Source organism: Aphidius gifuensis, linkage group LG6, assembly GCF_014905175.1.
Source record: "Aphidius gifuensis isolate YNYX2018 linkage group LG6, ASM1490517v1, whole genome shotgun sequence".
In the NCBI taxonomy this organism is placed as follows: Eukaryota; Metazoa; Arthropoda; class Insecta; order Hymenoptera; family Braconidae; genus Aphidius; species Aphidius gifuensis.
This window is the reverse complement of record NC_057793.1, coordinates 16,894,463-16,915,129: the sequence shown is the minus strand read 5'-3', so window position 1 is coordinate 16,915,129 and position 20,667 is coordinate 16,894,463. Positions and strand designations below refer to the sequence as shown.

The following is a 20,667-nucleotide window of genomic DNA, read 5'->3' as shown; positions in this document are numbered from 1 at the left end:
AATTCAGGCCAAAATTTGCCGTGCATAGTACTTTCTCGAGATATTCACAGGATTCATTGCCAGAACTCAAAATAATTCTGCTTTTTGAGGCGAGGGTCCTTAAAACTTTGATGACTTGTGCTTTCTCAGACTCACCATCGAACCAATTTATTTTTAGTCTACGGGTACGCTTCAGGTTTTCATAACGGCCATACGCTGGGAGTGTTGTAAAGTCGCAAGGTGGCGTTCAAAGCCAATGACCAGCTATTTTTTCATTTATACCAAACACAGCAATTTCTTTTGGTAAAAAAGTCAAATTTCTTTCTGCAAAACCAAGAACAACAATAGCGATATCCATGACGGTCAAATAAAGACTGAAGTAGTTTTTCGAAAACACAGATAAATCCGAGATTCTTATTATGATTATTATTATAGAGGTAGGGGAAAAAATATACAAGTCAAATTATTTTCAAATACAAGGAATTAATTATTATTATTTTTATTTATCTATTTATATTTCAAATACAATCATTCATTATTATTATTTATTTATTTTTTTTTTAAATACAAATCATTCATTCATTTTTTATTTAGTGTCGTTGGCCATATGGCCTACATAATGAGAAGGTGTTGGTCCACGATACTCCACAGGATTTGAACTGTTTGGTGCAGTGGCAGGTTAAATAAAGTCGTATAACTGATCAAAATTCTTGACTAAAATATCATTATACAATAAAGGCAAACATGGATCCATAAAACCCGGTTTAAGTTTTGAATTGTCTTCAGTGGATTTCTGTATTTCTTCAAATAAATCGTTCCCAACAGTCATCTGTAAATAATGCTGAAGAGTTTCTTTATGAACACGTACACCTCCAAAGTTTTTTTCGTAGATATTCTATAATGCCATCCGAGTAAATATCTGCAGGATAATGAGTCAATATTTTTTGACAAGCTGCTACCCATGTTCCGAGAGAGGATAATGACCTCAAAGTTTTTTTCATAAATAATAAACGGACATTCCCTTGTTCAAAAAGAATACCTCGTTCGACGTTTATGGTCTGTGGCTGAGAAACTTATAGTTAAATCTCCAAGATGTACTGGTTGAGTGTAATTGAGTTTGAAGTCCGGTCTCGAATCGTCACTATCATAATAATATGAAAATGATCTACACATTTTCGTTAACGGTATCCATTGCGTTTCGTTATTCAAAAAAATACTTCTTTTGGTATTGCTGGCTATAATTTGTATTGTAGATTTGAAATACTCGCCACTTGTCCACTGAAGACCCACACACAATGATTTTGTATTAGATTTATTAAAAGCAGTTGTATATGATAAAACGAGAACCCTGTCGTACTGACTCATGTTGAATAACTGATAAAATCAACTTTTTTTACGCTTTTTGAGCTTACAGATTTTAGTAGATGTCGGTGTTGGTTGGTCTGTCTGGGGATCCAACATCATTTTCAACCTTTATGTCGTTGAATTTTTTAATTTTTTTTCTTATTGTGTAAAAACAATTCAATGTTGGTTTTTTTAAAATATGGTACAAAAGAACAGGGCCTAATAATATTTGACCCAGTAAAATTTTTAGGTGTGTATCGTGAATTATTTCTTTTTCAGTCACAGTAAATTTCACAGCATTTAATGTTTTTACAATTTCTTTAAGACTCAGAGGACTTGAGTTGACAATCATTTTTTCAATCGCTGGTTTATTAGTTTCATTTATACCTTCAACTAAATTGAAAAAATCATATTCATCAATATAAGGATGGAGGACTTTATCATTATTTTGGGATATGCCAGGAACACCGACTAATGTCACAGAGTCGATACGGGCCCTACATCCACTATTGACAGTTATTATACCTGTATAATTAAGTTTGCGGGTTTTCACGTCATCACCACAAATAACTCGTAACTCAGTATTTTCAACTGTGCTATATAACCATTTTTTATTATATAATTGAATAAAATTTGGTTGAGGATTTTTATAAAATTGAATATCACAATCTAACATATTATCTTGTTTGTTTGTCATTAATAAATTAATCTCACATGAATTTATATTTCTTGTATCTTGTAAAGAAAAAGAGTAAGTACAAAAAGATGTTGGTACGTCTGGAGAAAACTGACATGCCTGGATATTAACGTTGGTACTGTATTCACTTTTATCTTGGGCTATAATAATCAAAGAACTTTTAGGTTTAATGTATGCCTCAATATGTGATTGGAAAGTATGTTGTTTTATCGGTGCTGGATGGATTTCATATATTGAATAAATTTTTGGTGATAGTAGAGGTATCATAATACTCAGTAAAATTCGTCTCTCATGGTAGGCAATAGATTTTTTTGCAATTTTCGCAGACCATCAATACCCGCTTCATTTATTGATAATGATAGTACATACTGATTATTATTATTTTGTAAAAAAAGACGCAAAGAATCTTCAATTTTCTTACTAGACAAAATTCGAGGGTGGATTAAACTGAGTCTAGCAAAATAGTCAATTTGAATTACGAGTTCTAAGGAATTAATATATTCATCATAACTCAGCTCTATATTCTGAAGCCAGGTACGTCCGAGGTTTACCATAGTTTCAAAGTGAACTTTCCATAAAAGTGTATCCTTGCTTTTCCATCCAACACTAAATTTTTCCATTTGTGCACGAAAATAATTGATAAGTCCGTCATTGTTTTTTAATCGAGTCTGCACTGTATGTAGCTCTGTTTGTAATAAATGGGTTGTATTATTTAAAACAGAAATTGTTTTTTTATTATCACGTTTTAATTTATTGATTTCTTCGTTAATCATCTTGGCATCATCTTTATTCAGAATCCCAAATAATGAGCTTGATATTGCACCCACGATAGGGTAGATGGGTTTATTACGTTTTGTCTTTATAACGTCTTTATGAAATGATAATTCTTTAGCAGCTGTAGTCGCCTGATCAACAGACTTTTGGTATTGCTTCAGTTTGGAGCAAACACCTGATAAAGCAGTAGCAATTTTTGGTTCTGCTGTAGTCAACTTCTTCAATTGGTCTCGAAAAGGCTCCAAGTCATCCACCAAGAACAGTTCCGGTGATCGATACATGGGAAACTGACTTGCTGGTTGTGGTGCCTTTGCACTATCTTCTGCTTCACTCTCGCTATCGGTGTAGTCTAGTTGAAGTGGTGTAGCTCTCATACGGCTGCGGTCTCTTCCAGCTGAACGAGTCTGTCTCCTGAGTATGGCAGGATCACTCAAAGACTTGTTACTCGAGCGTAACTCCCTCATCTAAAACAATATAAAACGAGATGCGGTAGCAAATGTGTGACAATTTATTAATGTGGGGCTATCCACGGCTTCAAGTCAGAAACGGAAGATTGGCCTAGAACTTTGCCAGAAAAATTAGACAATTCATAACGAGTAGCTGAAAATTTCTGAGTTACGACAAAAGGTCCCTCATAACGTTTTTCCAGTCCAGCTGCGTAATGCTGAGCTGCGTTTGAGAGGGGTGGGTTTTTCTGAGGACTAGCTGGCCAACAGAGAACTCAAATGGCCTATGTCGCAAATTATATTGGGCAGATTGTTTGTCTGATGCTTCCTCTCTCGCGAAGATCAGAGCTTGACGAAGAATATTTAAACGTCTCATCCGTTCATTCCATTTCTCAATCGGTACTGGAACCAGATCGGATTGACCTTCCAATCTGTGCCGAAGAGAATTTGGTGGACGAGGTTCACGACCAGTGTTAGCAAAAGCTGGTGATGTCATTAATGAGTCATGGTAAGCTGTGTTAAACGCGAAGCGGAATTCGGGGAGAAACTGATCCCAATCTCGGTGGTTTTTATCGAGATAGGCCCTCAACATGTTCTTTAAGCTTCGATTTACACGCTCCACTGGGTCTGCTTGCGGATGGTACGGAGGTGTGGTCTGTAGATTAATACCAGCCCAAGTTGCTAAAGAATTGATTTCTTTATTAACGAATTCTGTACCGTTGTCTGTAATTAATGTCCGAGGGTCACCGTGGCGGAATATTATCAAATCTTCGAGTCGTTCACGAATGACACGTCCATTAGCTACTCGTAATGGAGCTAATTCGATATACTTAGTCATTTGATCTTGAATGACAAGAAGGTAGGATTTACCATTACGCGAGCGAGGTAACGGTCCCATAATGTCTGCTGCTATGATTGACCATGGTTCTTGTACTAAGCGTTTGCCCATGAAACCACGAGGCTTGGCTGAGTCAGACTTGGTCCACTGACAAGTTTCGCAATGAGAAATAAACCGAGAGACTTCACGAAACATATTTGGCCAGAAGTATTGCATAGCAATTCTCCTGTATGTTTTGTCAATGCCTAAGTGACCTTGATGAGGTGGGTCATGGCAAGACTGAATGACTTGTTCACGTAGTTCTCTTGGGATAACCAATTTCCAGGCCGAAAGGTCCTGAAATTCCGTGACAATGAAAGATTGGGGCCTGTGGAAATACCAGCAATCACCAACAATCTTCCAGTCAGGATGGCTATCCGGAAAATGATGAACTTTTCGGAACCTTGAACAATACCAACGATCTTTGGTAATACTAGGATCTTCGATAATATTCATTTTATCAGGTATTCTTGATAGTGCGTCAGGTACGTGGTGAAGAGCACCTTTACGATGGATTATGTTGAAACTGTATTGCATCAGTTCCAACGACCAACGTGCAAGGCGACCACTTGGATTTCTCAAATTATTTAACCAACGCAAACTACTATGGTCAGTAATGACCGTAAATGTATAAACCTTCTAAATAACAGCGGAATTTCCGGATCGACCAGAGTACTGCTAGGCATTCCTGCTCAGTGACTGAATATCGGGTTTCCGTGTCAGTCATCGTGCGGCTAGCATACGCTATTACTTTTTCTTCGTCATTTATTGTCTGAGTCAAGACTGCGCCTAAACCTACGCTACTTGCATCGGTTTGTAAAAAGAAGGGTACCGAGAAGTCTGGACACGCCAAAGTGGGAGCGGTGGTAAGCCGGAGTTTTAATTCGCGAAAGCTATTTATTTGTGACTCTCCCCACGTCCAAGGTACTTTTTTTTTGGTCAACTTGGTTAATGGCTCTGCCAAAGACGCAAAGTCTGGTATGAATCTTCTGTACCAGGATGCCATACCAAGAAAACGTCTCAGTTGTTTGAGGTTCAAAGGTGCTGGATAGTTCATCACAGCAGCAGTCTTCTCCGGATCAACCTGGAGACCGCTCTGATTTACGATGAACCCCAAATACTGAACCTCTGAGCAACAGAAATGACTCTTATCACGGTTAATAGTTAAGTTGGCTGATTTTAAGTCTTTTAATACTTTATCGAGATACACGAGGTGTTCTTCGAAAGTTTTGGTCACAATAATTATGTCGTCTAAATATACGAATACCGATGGATAGTACCTGTGACCCAGCAGCTGATCAGCCAGCCGCTGCATCGTCGCAGGACTGTTGGACAATCCGAAAGGCATCCGGAGGAAGTGGTATAACCCATATCCGGGGACGATAAACGCTGTTATTTCCTGAGAAGCAGGCGTGAGTGCAATTTGGAAGAAAGCTTGACTAAGGTCAATGGTGGTGATGTAGTGAGCAAGACGAAGCTCATCAAGAATGGATGACATGTCCGGTATAGGATAAGCATCCTTCTTGGTTATCTCATTTACTTTCCGGAAATCTACACAAAATCGCCAACTATCTTTTCCTTTTGGCACCATAACTACTGGGCTTGCCCATTCACTTTGAGATGGAACAATGATTCCCGTAGCCAACATCTTGTCCACTTCCGCTTTCATAGCACTACACATCGCCGGATTGGCCCGATGAGGTTTCTGACGTATCGGTGAGTGTCCACCAACGTCAATGTGGTGCATGGTAAGCGGAGTGACAGGAAATGGGGAATCTGGTGGTGGTGCCTCCGGGAGCTTACTCGATAAAAATTCATTTAATTTTAAGTCTTGATCCGGTTCAAGAGTTTTAAGCCCATGGCAATGGAGAGCTTTTGACGCGTTGGGAGCTGGTGTGAACAAGTGTTTGACCTCAGGATGGTCCCGGTAAAACCAAGATCTGTCCCCAAAGTCAATCACCATTCCAGACGTCTGGAGGAAATCCATTCCTAAGATAAAGTCTTCCGACAAAGATGGCAGTACCAAAACTTCCATCTTCGTGGCTTTATCTGCTACCACTAAAACTACTTGTACCGAATATAATATGGTTTCTACCTGTCCACTTGCTGTAACGACACGTCTCGGAGGTATGGCTTGCTGCTCAAGTCCTGATTGTTCCAGTAACTGAGTCGTAGCTGGACCAACGAACGTTCTGTTTACCCCTGAATCTACAAGGGCTCGTACAACAAGTGAACCAATAACTAAATCAAGGTGGAATGCTGTGGTCTTCTTGTCTTGTGTGACTTCTACTATCGATTCTGGTTTTGGGACAAATTCCGTAGCTAGAGGGGACAGTGAAGTTGACAGTATTTCTTCCGGAGTTAAATCTCTATGATTTGACACAGAACTCTGGGGTACTTTACTGGTCACTTTTGCCGGGGTTAATTCTACCAATTGAGGCTCAGGCACCAGCTCTATGAGACTCAACTGTCGTTTCCCTGGTTACAAAATGGACAAGAAGATACTGTTACGCCAGGTCTTTTACAACGATAACAAAATCGACGTCGTGGTTCTTGGCAATCGCGATTAATATGACCTCGAGAGTCACAGTTCCAACATTCGATCTCATTCCAACATGATCTACCAGGACGTTCAAGCTGAGAATCGAAACCTGGAACTGGTGATGAGTTACGAATAACGTTGCGAGGCAACATTACTGGAGACATAGGTGGTGAACACTGGGTTCCTTGTTCCACCTTTGATGGTATTTTTGATAATTTTATACGATCACGATTACGTTCTGTTTCGCGATGAAGTGCATGTAATTCGAGATCTTCCTCGAGTCCATAATCACGATTAAACTCATAGGGATCATCTTCTTGGAACAAAGCACGTATTTCGTTGGTGCGTGATAATCGAGGATGAGCAAACGTAACCGTACGTGATGTAGGGCAAGCAAAACCTGGACACGAAGAAAGTTCTGGTCTTGGAGGTGGACGACGAGTTTGAGCAACCTGTGTGATTCTCTCTTGTCGTATCGCCTCAGCCTCCACAGCTTTCATTGTAGGACAAGTACGAGCGGAAATCAAACGCTGAAACGATGGTAATAAATTTCGAATCGCATAGACAACACGTTCACTTTCTGGCCATGGTGGATTGGTCCGTTGAAACAAACCACGCATGCCTGAAATATAGCTTCTAACAGATTCATTAGAACCTTGTGTTCGTTTATCAATTTCTTCTCGAAGAGCACGTTCATAATCTGGGTCTGCAAAACTATCTCGAAAAGCTTCACGAGTAGCTTCCCAGTCGGGCAAGTCTTCGAGATGAGTCATGAACCAAGTCAAAGCAGGGCCACGTAGACAGAAAGAAAGAGCCGAGAGTACTTCCTGATCCTTAGAGTTGGTGACCACGCGTGCTTGATCAACTCTAAACAAGAACTCTTCTACATCTTCTCCTGATTTTCCCGTGAATTCTGACGACGAGCATCCGGCTCTGAAATACGGAAATCGTCAATTGATGGACTAATTACTTGACGACGCGGAGCGGCTCGGTATTCCAAGTCGTGATCAGGATTGCCCTGGCGACCTGAGTTAACCTGTAGACGCTCTGATGGTTGATGACGTACATAAGCATCAGAATTTCGTTGATCGTACAACAAAATTCTAGTTCGTTGATTACGTGGTGGATTTACATATTCCAATTCGTCTTCTGGGTATTCTTGACGTCTCGGAACATGTGTTTGTGACTCTGGAGGACGACGCGAGATTGCCCCAGAATCTCGTTGATCATACAACAAGTTTCTGTTCTGATAACGAGGAGGATCCAAGTATTCCAAGTCGTCTTCAGGATCAACCTGACGTCTTGGAACAATTCTTGTCACCTCAGGAAGACGATTAGAGTTGGTGACTTCAACTTCGCGGTTAACTGTCTGAGTTTTAGCCTTAGGCTGACGTGATGGTTCGCGACGATCTGGGCCATCATCAGGATCAACCTGACGTCTTGGTAGATCATCACGTGAAGGTATACGCGAATTGACTCTACTACGGAGGACTGGGCCTTCATGGTCTCGAAAAAGATCACCAAAACGTGGCAATACATTCATTGGTGGTTTTACTTTTGAAGTTCTGTTGGTCTGGGTGGAACCTCTAGCCAGGGGTGGATTAGATCCATCACCTGAAGGTCTAAGAAACAGACCTTCAACGCGAGGCATTGATAATGGAAGTTGACTTGTTGGTGTCGTAATACGTTGGTCAAGAAGTCGAGGAGGATCTACAGAATTATTCTTATCCCTGGTATCAACATCATCACTAAATAAATCTCCTATACTACCCAAAGAAGAAAGAAACGAACCTGGATGAGATGGGGGACGACTGGAATCACCAGCTGCCTGATCCTCTGGTGATGCTTGAGTTAAAGTAACCACGGGAGCATCAATATTAACCAAAGGGTCAGCTGCTGGATCTCCATTCAGCTCTGAAGTAGAACTAGCCGCGCTTACTGTTGGGGTGTTACGCGGTAGCCTACCTCGCCTTTTAACGACTGTAGCACTAGCAGACATGTTGTTTGATTGAGGACAACAACAAATGTCAAAATACGTACAAAAAGACAACAAAGTGAACCAAAATCAAGATTGATAATTTTTATTTACCAGAATTTTTGTCAGAATTAATTATAATTATTTCAATTACAGTGGAACTAATTTCCCTGTTACCTTGTTACAATTTATCGGTAATAAATCGACCTATCGATGACACGATTAGTTGATATCTCGTTGCTCGATCAATCGATCAATCAAAATATTTACCAGACTTGATTAAATATGATAATTAAGCTAGCTGATAACACGGCTTGGCTAAAATCGCGGATTTATCAACAGAATAACAATAACAAGCAGTTATTCTATCGAGCAAAACCGAAATAATATATCAAACTATAAATGTTGCTTGAATAATTAATATAAATTTTCTGGATCAACCAAAACAACAAATTATTCAATCAAATCGCCAGCTGTTCAAATCCTGGACCGGTCAAGACAATGGCTAGTCAAACCTATAATATCTGACACGTCAAATTAATTAAACAATCCAGTATCTGATTAGCCAATTACTGTAATTAATTAATTTCCTAATGACTCGACCGTTTGAGATAAATTAATTAAACAATTACTGTCTTTGAGTGGCCAAAGACTTTAATTAATTTATTTCGATACAAAACTGATCTAAAATTCAGCCGAACAAATAAACCAATTAATTTTTGTGGTATCTGAGTGGCCAGTCACCTCAATTAATTTATTTTCTAATGACTCGACCGTTTGAGATAAATTAATTAAACAATAACTGTCTCTGAGTGGCCAGAGACTTTAATCAATTTATTCCGACACAAAATTGATCTATTTGGCTAATTTAATGACAGCCCGGTCAACAATTTATTTTATAATAATTAGACGGCTCAAAAATTATTTAAACAATTCTATTTATCGTTTTACAAATTAATTAAATTATTTTAAACAAACAATTCAAACTCACTTTATTTTGACAAATTTCTTTAATAATAAATATATTAAATAATTTATCAATATGACAACCCTTATAAATTTTTATTTAAACAATAAATTTTATTTTAATAATAACAATAGTAATTGTTATTACGCAACTCAAAAATGACTGAGACAAAGGAAAATGACGCAATCAGTATAAGACAAGTAACACAAAGGAGATCCTTTGTGTCGCCTGATTTTCAAGATGGACGCGTGAGAGTGAGAGAGAGAGAAAAGCACGACAAAGGGCCTCTGGCAAACAAAGGCCCGATGATTTTTTTTTTCGACACTACTATGACACGAGTTTAATAATTATTAATTAATTAATTAATTATTCACACAATATTAATTTTTATACTAATATTTTACACACACACTCAAGTAAAATAAGTCCACGGCGACGAGTCACCAGGTTACTTTTATTTTACTCGGCCTCGTCAAAATCCACAAGGTCTTTTTATTTTTATTTTACACAACTAATTAATTTAAGTTAGAACAAATAAGAATTTTTAATTTTATAATTAATAAAATAATATAATAAAGCCCACGGCGACGACTGTCACCAGGTATATTATTTTATACGTGGACTTCGTGAGAGACCACGAAGTCACACAAAGCTAGTAATCAAAATAGCTCTAATTACCTTTTTTTTTCTGTAGCTCAGCAATATATTTCACTTAATAAACTTAATTCACCAATTTACTAATTTTTAATTAAACAATTAAACACTTTTTTTACACAATTTAACAATGATGCAACGGCAGCTGTCAAAGGACCTGGTATGGTGGTGTAGCAGCATAGAACGCTCAAAGCAAAGTGAGGCCAGTCGGTTGTACAACCGGCGACGGGACTCTTGGCACTCTATACTCACACACACAACTTCGTGTGCGCGCGAAGTCACTAGCGACAACTACACAGTATGGCCGACAACCGCGCGAGAATTCAAATATTTTAATGTAGCTTTTTGGTGATTTTAGGGTTCTTCAAGGTTTTTATATATTGTTTTGCTTTGTTTAAAAATACCATTTGATTAATATCGCGTTCTCTATAATTAACTACGTAATTAGGCGGAGTTGTTAATAAATATTGCGCGAAAATACCGATTAATATCGCACCTACTAGATAATAAAATTATAAACAATGGAGTTGTTAAACAAATAAGTATAAGTTAATATCGCGTTCTCTAAAACTAAATAAATAATTAGACGGAGTTGTTAATAAATATTGCGCGAAAATACCTATTAATATCGCGTCTAATAATTAATAATTTATAAATAACGGAGTTGTTAACTATTTAAGCTTGATTTTAAAATTTTTTCTTGATAACGCGTCCCTGTTTATGCCATTTGTAAACGTGACATTTTTGCATGTTACCTTCTCGACTAATTATCGTTATTTGTCACTGGTTTATTAATTTATTACGAAAACACCAAAACTAACCAAAACCAATATCCAGAAACGTAATTATTATTATTATAGTGTTAAAACGTGTAGTTTCAATTCACCCTAAAACTCGAAAAGGTATGAGCTGCACTCAATATTTTCAATTCGCCCTAAAAACTCGAAAAAGGCATGAGATAAAATCGTGAGGTTTCAATTTTGCCCTAAAACTCGAAAAAGCTAGGTATAAATACATTCATACCAAAATACCAAAATAATCGTCAATCAATCCAACAACCGAAACAAAAGACCAAAATAACCAAATAGCGTATCAATAATTAGCCTAGAGGGACGCTAGAATCACCGCAATGTGCTGGTTATGGTAGAAGGGCTTGACAGTCACAAGGAAAAATATTTAATACACGAATTAAATAATCAACAAAACACATTATTATTTTTATACTGAAAAACCCAAAACGTAATATTTATTATCCAAAACTTAAACGTAAATCCAAAATACAAAACGTAAACTCAATAATCCAAAACGTAATACATAATCTTAATCACGACCTTGAATTTAATATATTAATTAAATTAACAAAAGGGACCGCGTTTCTAATCAAAATACTGTGTCAGCAAGTTTGTCTACAAGCCGTGAGATGAATTTCGTAAAGTAAAACCGTGAAACAGTATAGTCACGGCTATTGTGCATGGATAAAAAATCAATACTAAGTGTCAATACTATTGTGCATAAATGAAAAAATTTATACATACTGAGTGTATAATAATATTGCATTTGGGTAAAAAATAGATATTATTTTGATAAATTTGTGCAAAAACATTGATCATTAATAAGAAAAAATAAATCTCGATGTATGATTGAGACAATGCATCTAATAAATGAAAAAAGAAAGCAACAATATTGTCCTAAGGTCAAAGAACAGGAAGATGAAAAAAAAAAAATTCAATTATTTTATATTTAAAATAGAAGAAGAGAGAAATAAAAATGTGCATAGTAAGGAAAAATGAATCTCAATGTATAATTGAGACAATGCAATGACCGCATACGTTAAAGAAAAAAAAACATTTAATTATTTTCTATTTGAAATATATGAATAGAGAAATAAAAAAATATGCATAGTAAGAAAAAAAATAAATTTTATATTCAAAATTCAAAAGAGAGAAATGAAAAAATAAATAAATTGAGACAATGCATCTGGTTTCGATGTTCGTTCTCCATGTAAATTGTTTGTCTTTTATTAGACATATATATATATAAAGCATAAAAGAATTATATACTGAATCGGAAAGAAATATGGATATCTCTACTTTTCTAATTATGTTGCATTTTTTGTCTTTTTATACAATTTACCGGGATGATTTATGTCACTTTGTTCGGGATTGTTATTCAAGTAAGAAGCTGCTTTATTCTTTTATTTTGTGTGAATTAAACGTGCTAATCAAAAATGGATATGGGCTCGTTGGAAACTCTGGTAAATATTTTTTTTTTAATATTATATTAATTTTTTCATTTTAGACATGAGTATTATAATAAATTTTTAATGAATTTGTTTAACAAAGTTGGCTCCTCATCGAGATGCTCTTCGCAGATTATGTGAAACGGAAATGAATTGGCGATATGCACAACGCATGAATCGTCCTATTCCACCGGTATTGCGCCGCCGAAATTTAGTATTGGTTAGTAATTTATTTATAAATATTTTACAAATATAATTCAATAATTTATTTATTTATTTATTTATTTATTAGATAAAATATCATATTGAAGCTATTCTCAGAGGTTTATTAGCTAGCACTATTATAATATTTATGTCAATATATAAATTTTTTCTAGCAAAATATTCATTGATACCAGATGGTCGATATGGTACAACTATAACTGTTGGTGAGTAAATATTTCTTTATTATAATGAAAAAGGTAGTAATATGAATGCTAATTTATATTTTTTAATTTTTGTTGTAGAACTTTGCAGTGTTACGTATGAGTCAGATCAAGAGATGGATGTAAATCAAGAATCTGATACTGAAACTAACGAAGTTTCAAGTACACAAAATAATGATGTTGCCATAGAAGATTAATATATAAAAAGGAAAAAATATAATAACGAATTCCTATTTTTTTAAATGCTGAGAGAGAATTATATTTTGTATTTAACTAGTAGATAATAATAATAATAATAAAATTGATTAATATGAAAATTAAAACATCATTTATTTTTTTGTTACCCCTATGACTTTTTTACATTTTTCAGCGGCATGGGAACATAAGATATGGGACATAAGACATGGGAACATAACACATACTACATGGGAACATGGGAACATAACACATACTACATGGGAACATGGGAACATAACACATACTACATAGGAACATGGGAACATGGGACATACTATATGGGAACATACTATATGGGAACATTGGAACATTGGACATAAGACATGGGAACATGGGAACATTGGACATAAGACATGGGAACATACTACATGGGAACATGGGAACATAACACATACTACATAGGAACATGGGAACATTGGACATAAGACATGGGAACATACTACATGGGATTATGGGAACATGGGACATAAGACATGGAAACATGAAACATAGGAACATACGACATGGGAACATGGAAACATAACACACGGGAGCTTGGGAACATGGGAACATTTGAACATAAAACATAGGAACATAACACATACTACATGGGAACATACTATATGGGAACATACGAATTGGGACATGAGAAATTGCACTTTAAAATGACAAAATATAATTTTCCCGGTCAAATCTGTATTACCGACCCAGGGTAAGAATGATAAATTTTTTTACCATCTCTGCATTACCGACACATGACAATTGGGAAATCTCACGTTAAAGTGGCGCACAAATTTTTTTACCATCTCTGTTTTACCGACCGAGTTGCAGTCCCCTGTCCCCTTGCCGATCTACTTTTTTTCGACCTGCCTCTGGTCTAGAACGCCTATAGATACACTACTTACAGAGATTATATATTTCTTGTGTTTTTATTTTGTCCAACATAGCAGAATTTATTGCATCACACATTTCATTAGTTGGTAACAAGCATACAGCAGACGAAGGCAATTTTTGTATATAATTACACAGTTCATCGAGTCTGTCACCAACAGGGAATATATCTAAATTTATATTCCGAGTGCTTAACAGCTGAACATCTTCTTTCGTCATAGATCCAACTCTCAATCGAGACGAAAGTTTCCCATAGGCATCATCATTTCGCTGACGCATATTTATAGTAAGTTCATCATATTCAACCAATTGTTTCCAAATATTAAAATGTTCCATAGATTCAAGACATTTTTTCATATCATCGGATGATAAATCCTTGTAAACTGCGTCTTGAGCAACTGGCACAAGTTGCATTAGATCTCCAAAATATAGGATATGTTTTTTACCGAACCATCCATTTAATTCATCATAAGTATTAAAAATTTCATTCAATCTGCGATTTACATACATTAACGTAACATTAGAAACTATTGAAATTTCGTCAACAATCACTAGTGCAATGTCTCTTAACTGTTCACGTAATACCTTAAGAGCACCGTCAGATAAAGCAATGTACTTTGGTGTACCTCCATGCTGAACCGGCAGTGAAAAAATTCTATGCAGCATCATACCGTTAATACCAAATGCAGCAAAGCCTGTAGGAGCGGCAATTGCAATTTGACGATTTACTGTTTTTCGAATCCAAGTTTTAATAATGTAGATTAGAAAGCTTTTACCTGTTCCACCTTCTCCACTAATATAAATTTTTAAAGGTTCATCTTTATCATTCGTAAAAACATCAGTCACTTTCTGGAAGACTCTTAGCTGATCAGCATTCAACTCGCTGATCAGTTCATCTAAATCAACTTCTTCTTCTGCATCTGCATTACCAATATCTTTAAAATCTTTCATCGCTTCACCAGCAGCTTTTTCCGTAATACCATCATTTATTGGATCTTCTAGTTGATCCTCAGGTTTATTCCCGATAATTTCATTTTCTTTTTCTTCAATTAGTTTTTGCATATGATCTAATCCTTCTTGAAAATCATCTAGACGCTTGTAATAATTACATGCTTCTTGAAGTTCATCTTTTTTAGCATTAAATGAATCAGCGAATGTCTCAAAACCATCTTTCAATTCATCAGTGTTTCTCCAAGGTATAAATAAAAATAGTAATGAAAAGTAAAAGTCTTCAGGGTGGGTTTTCATATTGTATATCCAATGATGGATTAAATAGCCTCGAGATCGTTTTTTGACCCACAATATAGGTTTCTCTTGATCATTTATTTTAAGTGTATAATACTCGACTTTATCAGACACAGGCTCAGATCTAACAACGGATAATAGTCATCAATTAAAGACGGGGCGAAAATATTGGTTGATTCTCCATCCATTGTTTTAATTTCCTCAAACGGTTTCACTTTACGCCCTCTGATTTGTCTCACATTCAACCAATTGTTGTATTACTATCAGTTTCACTCAAAGAAGTTCCTAATAATGTATCTGCTGCTTCAAGAGCTCCAATTTCTCTATTGTTTAAACTTTGAAAAGCGAAATTCCATAATCTGGTGAGCAATGGTGCTGTGGAGTTAATATCATTGACCATCGCTTCAGTTTTTGATGGCTCATGTTTTGTTATATATTTTGTAACATACCCTGTTAGGGCTGAGGAAGTTTCACCTACATATTGAATATCCACATTCCCTTCCCAAACTTTAAAAATAACAGGATTATAATCATTAATATTCCCTTCATCTTTGGTTCTAGGGAGATCATATAGTTTATTCTTAGACCGTAAATGTCTGTGATTTGTGATTGCGATTGCTGGATCACGTAAGACAAATGTCTCGGTAACAGGTTTAGGAAATCCAAATCGACAGCGTTTAATCGTTTTTCCGTATTTATTTTTTGATGACCTGATACAATAACCATTATGATGATGATTTTGATGAGTCGTGACCCTACGATGCAATAATGGTGACAAATTTTTATTTGGCACTTTGCAAGTCACATATTTTTGGATAAACTCAACTATTTCTTCAATTTCGTTTGCACCTATCATAGGCGCATTATCAACCCATAATAATATATGGAAATGTTGAATACCACGGCCTTGATATTCCCGTCGCCAAAAATAATGATTAATTTTTCCAAGTGGATTACTTTCTGAGTTAAGGAAATTTAACATGGCATGAAATTTTTGATCCATGTAGCGAGAAACTGACACAGGATCTGCAGCAATCACTTGACCCGGTAACATCTTGTCTAAGAATGGAGCATTAATTTCGCGAACATATTGAATTAAATCATCACATATATACTCTGCTGGACTGAGAGTAAGAAACCATGTAGCTGGACCATATTCTCTTATCATACACCTAAGATTATTTCTTCGCTTTTTCCAAAATTGTTCTGTGTTTGGATGACGCTCAAATATAGAGCTTAACTCACTTTCTAACAGACCCTCACTTAATTTGTTTAAATAATTTTCTACAGTATACCTGTCACGTAGATTTGTAACATTTAACATGTGAAAAATTCCTGATTATAATTTTCGATTACTATCATTTTGTAATAAATAAAATATATATTGCTGGTCTAGTCTCAATCGTAGCTTAAGGGAACAGAGTTTTTGCTTTATAAAATCATGATCGCGAACCTGCTTAGCTCGGTCTTGGCACTGTCCATTTATCCCTCGAGGATATAGGTTTGGAAAGCACTGCAAATCTAAAGTTTTTACTCGTGAATCCAATGAATCGTCTTGAATTTTCAACACTTGATAAATGTCTGTAGCTGTTTGATTTATTCGTTTATCGTACAAAGGATATATTGTATATTGTTCGTAGTTTAATTCTGAATAATCTATTTGAGTAAGCATAGCTCGTTTCTTCAAATTCTCTGTTTCATTTTTATCCTCTGCATTCAGATCTGGCTTAAAATTTTTATTTGCATACTCGGTGATAATTTTTTCAATTTTCTTACCAGAAATAAGTGCACCTAGGCTTTCATTATCAGTTTCGTCATCATTGGAACTATGTTGAGTTTTCATAGCAGTTTTATCATTCTGACCACAATCATAGGCGTTCGCTAAGAGAAGGAGTTCATCATTATCATTTTCTAAGTATTTCGATAAACTATGATTAGAGTGTATGATTTCATCTTGTTCAGATTTTGTTTTGCTGTCATTAATATAAGCACTTTTAGAACACTGAAAAGCACCTTGTTTATCTAGACTACAATCCTGTGAAACATCACTGGCAGTTGATGCTGTTTTTCCACTTTTCGAACTTTTAGAACTTTTAAAACATGTAGAAGACTGGGAATTTTGTTTAGGTACACGTTGACTAGAACTATGTAAAATATCACTGACTGTTAGTGTAGTTTCTACACTGTCGAGGGATTGAGAATTTTGTTTAGGTACACGTTGACTAGAACTATGTAAAATATCACTGACAGTTAATGTAGTTTCTACACTGTCACGAGATTGAGAATTTTGTTGAGGTACACGTTGACTAGAACGATGTAAAATATCACTGACAGTTAATGGAGTTTCTACACTGTCAAGAGATTAAGAATTTTGCTCAGCTACATGTTGGCTAGAGCTTTGTAAAACATCACTGGCAGTTAATGTAGTTTCTCTACTTTTAGAACTTCGAATGAGAGCATTAGCCTCAGCTGGATTTTCGATATTATTTTTTTCAGTACTAGTATTGTTTTCTAATGTTTCTTCATTATTTTCGAAGTTTTCTGAGACATTCGTTTCAACAAAATATTCAACATCCTTTTTTTCTAAATATTGAATTAACGCTTCAGCAGATTCTGGCAATACAATGTCTTTATATAAGCGATTGTTAAAACGTAACAATTGTAAAGCTTTGAATACTTCCTCTAAATTTGCTAAATTTTGCCAAACAATTTACATTTTGTAGGAATACTTCGTACTAGTATATATAGCTCATGGTTTGTATTGATTGGGGCGAATTTTGAAGCTAGTTTTCCCAAAGTTTCTGAAAGTTGTAGAGGTAAATAAAAACACTGCCCCTTAGATTTTTGATATCTTAAAGAATGTGGCTTATCTTTTTTTTGTACAGTCCCAGCTCTTTGAACTACTTGAAAAGCTTTTGCTTGTTGAATCAACATTACTTCATAGTTTGATAACTCTCTAAATTCTTTGGGAACATTACCGTCCTGTAAATTATTCAGTATACATGATGGAGGAATATCTGATTTTCGGAAATATTTTAGACAATTATCACAAATATAATCACTATCTTTTTCATCAGGATGATTGATGAAGAATTCTTCCATTTGATCCCAGTATAGATTTACAATTGGCAAATAAAAATTATTGATATTCTTTAAGGAACGATCAAAAAGTAATCGTTGGCAGGATCTACAATGATTTCTAGGTAAATCCATCATTTTCTTTGTGTAAATTTTAAATGCTGCACTATTCTCTGTAATAATCGAATCTTCATTCAAGCAATCCATCTCATGACTTGTGCTAAATTCTACATTTTGTTTTTTCATTTCGTTTTCAACTTCTAATAATGATTTTATGTTTGACAAATCTAAATCATGGCTCAATTTCAGTAATTTTCTATAATACTCATTTAATCTGTATAAACATCGTAACTTTGACCTTATTGATGAGAAATGAGGTGATAAAAGATGCAGAGAGAAGCTGATTGATTTACATGGATATTCACTGCTATAACAGCTAAATGAATGACCTAACTTATCTTCTGAATGCGTAGAAAAACATTGTTGCAGAAATTTTGGACAACTTGACAACGTCTGAGTTACTAAAATTTTTATAGAGCTTAAAAAGTTTTTGGTCTTTCAATACTGTGCAAGTAGAATCACAGCTCCAAAATTTCACACACTTTTTATTTGTGTCAATTGGTAATATATTGACTGCTTGACCTTGTGGATTTATAACAAAAGTCTCTGAAAACTTTTTTTGCTTTTTGATTTCCATTATCATTTCATTTTGTTCGTTGTCTTCATGCCTTCTTTTTACTGATATAGCATTTACTTGTTTTGATTTTTCTGATTCATAATTAAAATTGTATGATCGATCATAAAAATATGGTTCAGAAGATGAGGTATGCCCTGAGTCTCCACATAAATTCTCAATGTCAGAATCATCAATCATATTTTTTAAACGTGAATCTGCCATTTTTATTATTCTTTGAAGAGTTTTAAATTGGACAGAATAATAATTTTTCCTTGCTTGCATACACCACTTGACCATTTTTTCAGCTCTGAGCCTGGCTTCTGTTTCGTTTGTAAGATTGTCGATAGACTCAACCAGAATTCCATATGTAAGATTTTGAATATATAATTCTATTGAAGATTAAAACGGAACATATGTATTATCGTCTTTTAGTAGCTCACTTTTTAAGATCTGAGGCTGTTTCGATACGTTTTCCGTAGGACACTTATGTTTTCACTTTTCGTGTGACTTTTTGTTATTTTGCGATAAAAATAAAAGTTATGAATCGAATCGGCTTCTACAAAGCCCATTAGGTTCAATTTTTTTTCCCAAAAGCAATCATCGTATTTATTTTCAATTTTTGGCCCTTATCAGTTGTGATAGTGCCATTTTTCTACAGGGCCCAATTTTAAATATTGACGGATCGGATCCGGCAATGATTCAATCGACGACGCTCCATCTGTAGACTTTACGTTGTTTTTTTGAAATTTTTTGGTCGTTTATTTTTTTGTTCTATTAAACAACAGAAATAAACAACATTAGAAAATAAAACAAAACAAAAAAAATAATCATTTATTTTACAATGAAATGAAAAAACAAATCAAACAACAAGAAAAAAATCTAAAAATTCTACGGAACACTTAGGGTGCACCTTGGAGGACTTGACTATATTTTTTTTTTTTTTACTTTGAATGGTCGCTGTTTGAGCATTGTTGTCTAAGCGTGTTCGTTTCAAATATGCTTTATGTTCTTTTTTACTATCTCTTCCAGTGGTAGTGGAAGTGGTGGATCGCTATCCTTAGTCATCGGAAAAGGAGTTATTATCTGGGTTTCGAACATATTGAGCAAATGCTTTCTCTAATTGTCATACTCATATTCAATAGTTCCAGGTTTATGACGAAATAATAAAGAAACTCTAAATATAATAGCCAGCACACAACAATCATCAGCATTTTGTTGTTGATGAACTCTTGGAAACCGCACATTGTTCTGTTCAACTGAATAAAATGGAAATAAACGTTGTAAATACATTTGATAATCATTATGGAGTATATGAATGTTTAATGAATCATAAATATGAATATTTTTACCATCGTAATAACTGCAAACCCAGTGATCAGTCATTGGGCCAGAAGCGCCTCTGCTATGGAGGATTTGTATATGTTTTTTAGTTTTTGGAATGGCTTGAATTTTATCTAAGTTTTGGATATATAAAGTATCTTGCGGTACATAATGAGAACAACCGGATAGCAACTTTCCAAAGAACAGTATGTCGTCTCCGTTTAATCTTCGATTCCCTCCAATTCTGTTTTTAGACTCTTCTGAAATACTTGGAATCTGTATAATCTTTCGTTTGCAAATGCGCTTTTGGCCACAATCATAT

At 35.2% G+C, this 20,667-nt stretch overlaps 1 protein-coding gene across 1 annotated transcript; it reads left to right on the top strand.

The window, feature by feature from the left end:
• Positions 1 to 12,482: 12,482 nt before the first annotated feature.
• LOC122859906 lies at positions 12,483 to 13,116 on the top strand. The gene is made up of 4 exons (XM_044163589.1): positions 12,483 to 12,509; positions 12,598 to 12,714; positions 12,787 to 12,922; positions 13,001 to 13,116. The coding sequence occupies exons 1-4, from the start codon at positions 12,483 to 12,485 to the stop codon at positions 13,114 to 13,116; spliced, it is 396 nt and encodes a 131-aa protein (XP_044019524.1).
• Positions 13,117 to 20,667: the final 7,551 nt, after the last annotated feature.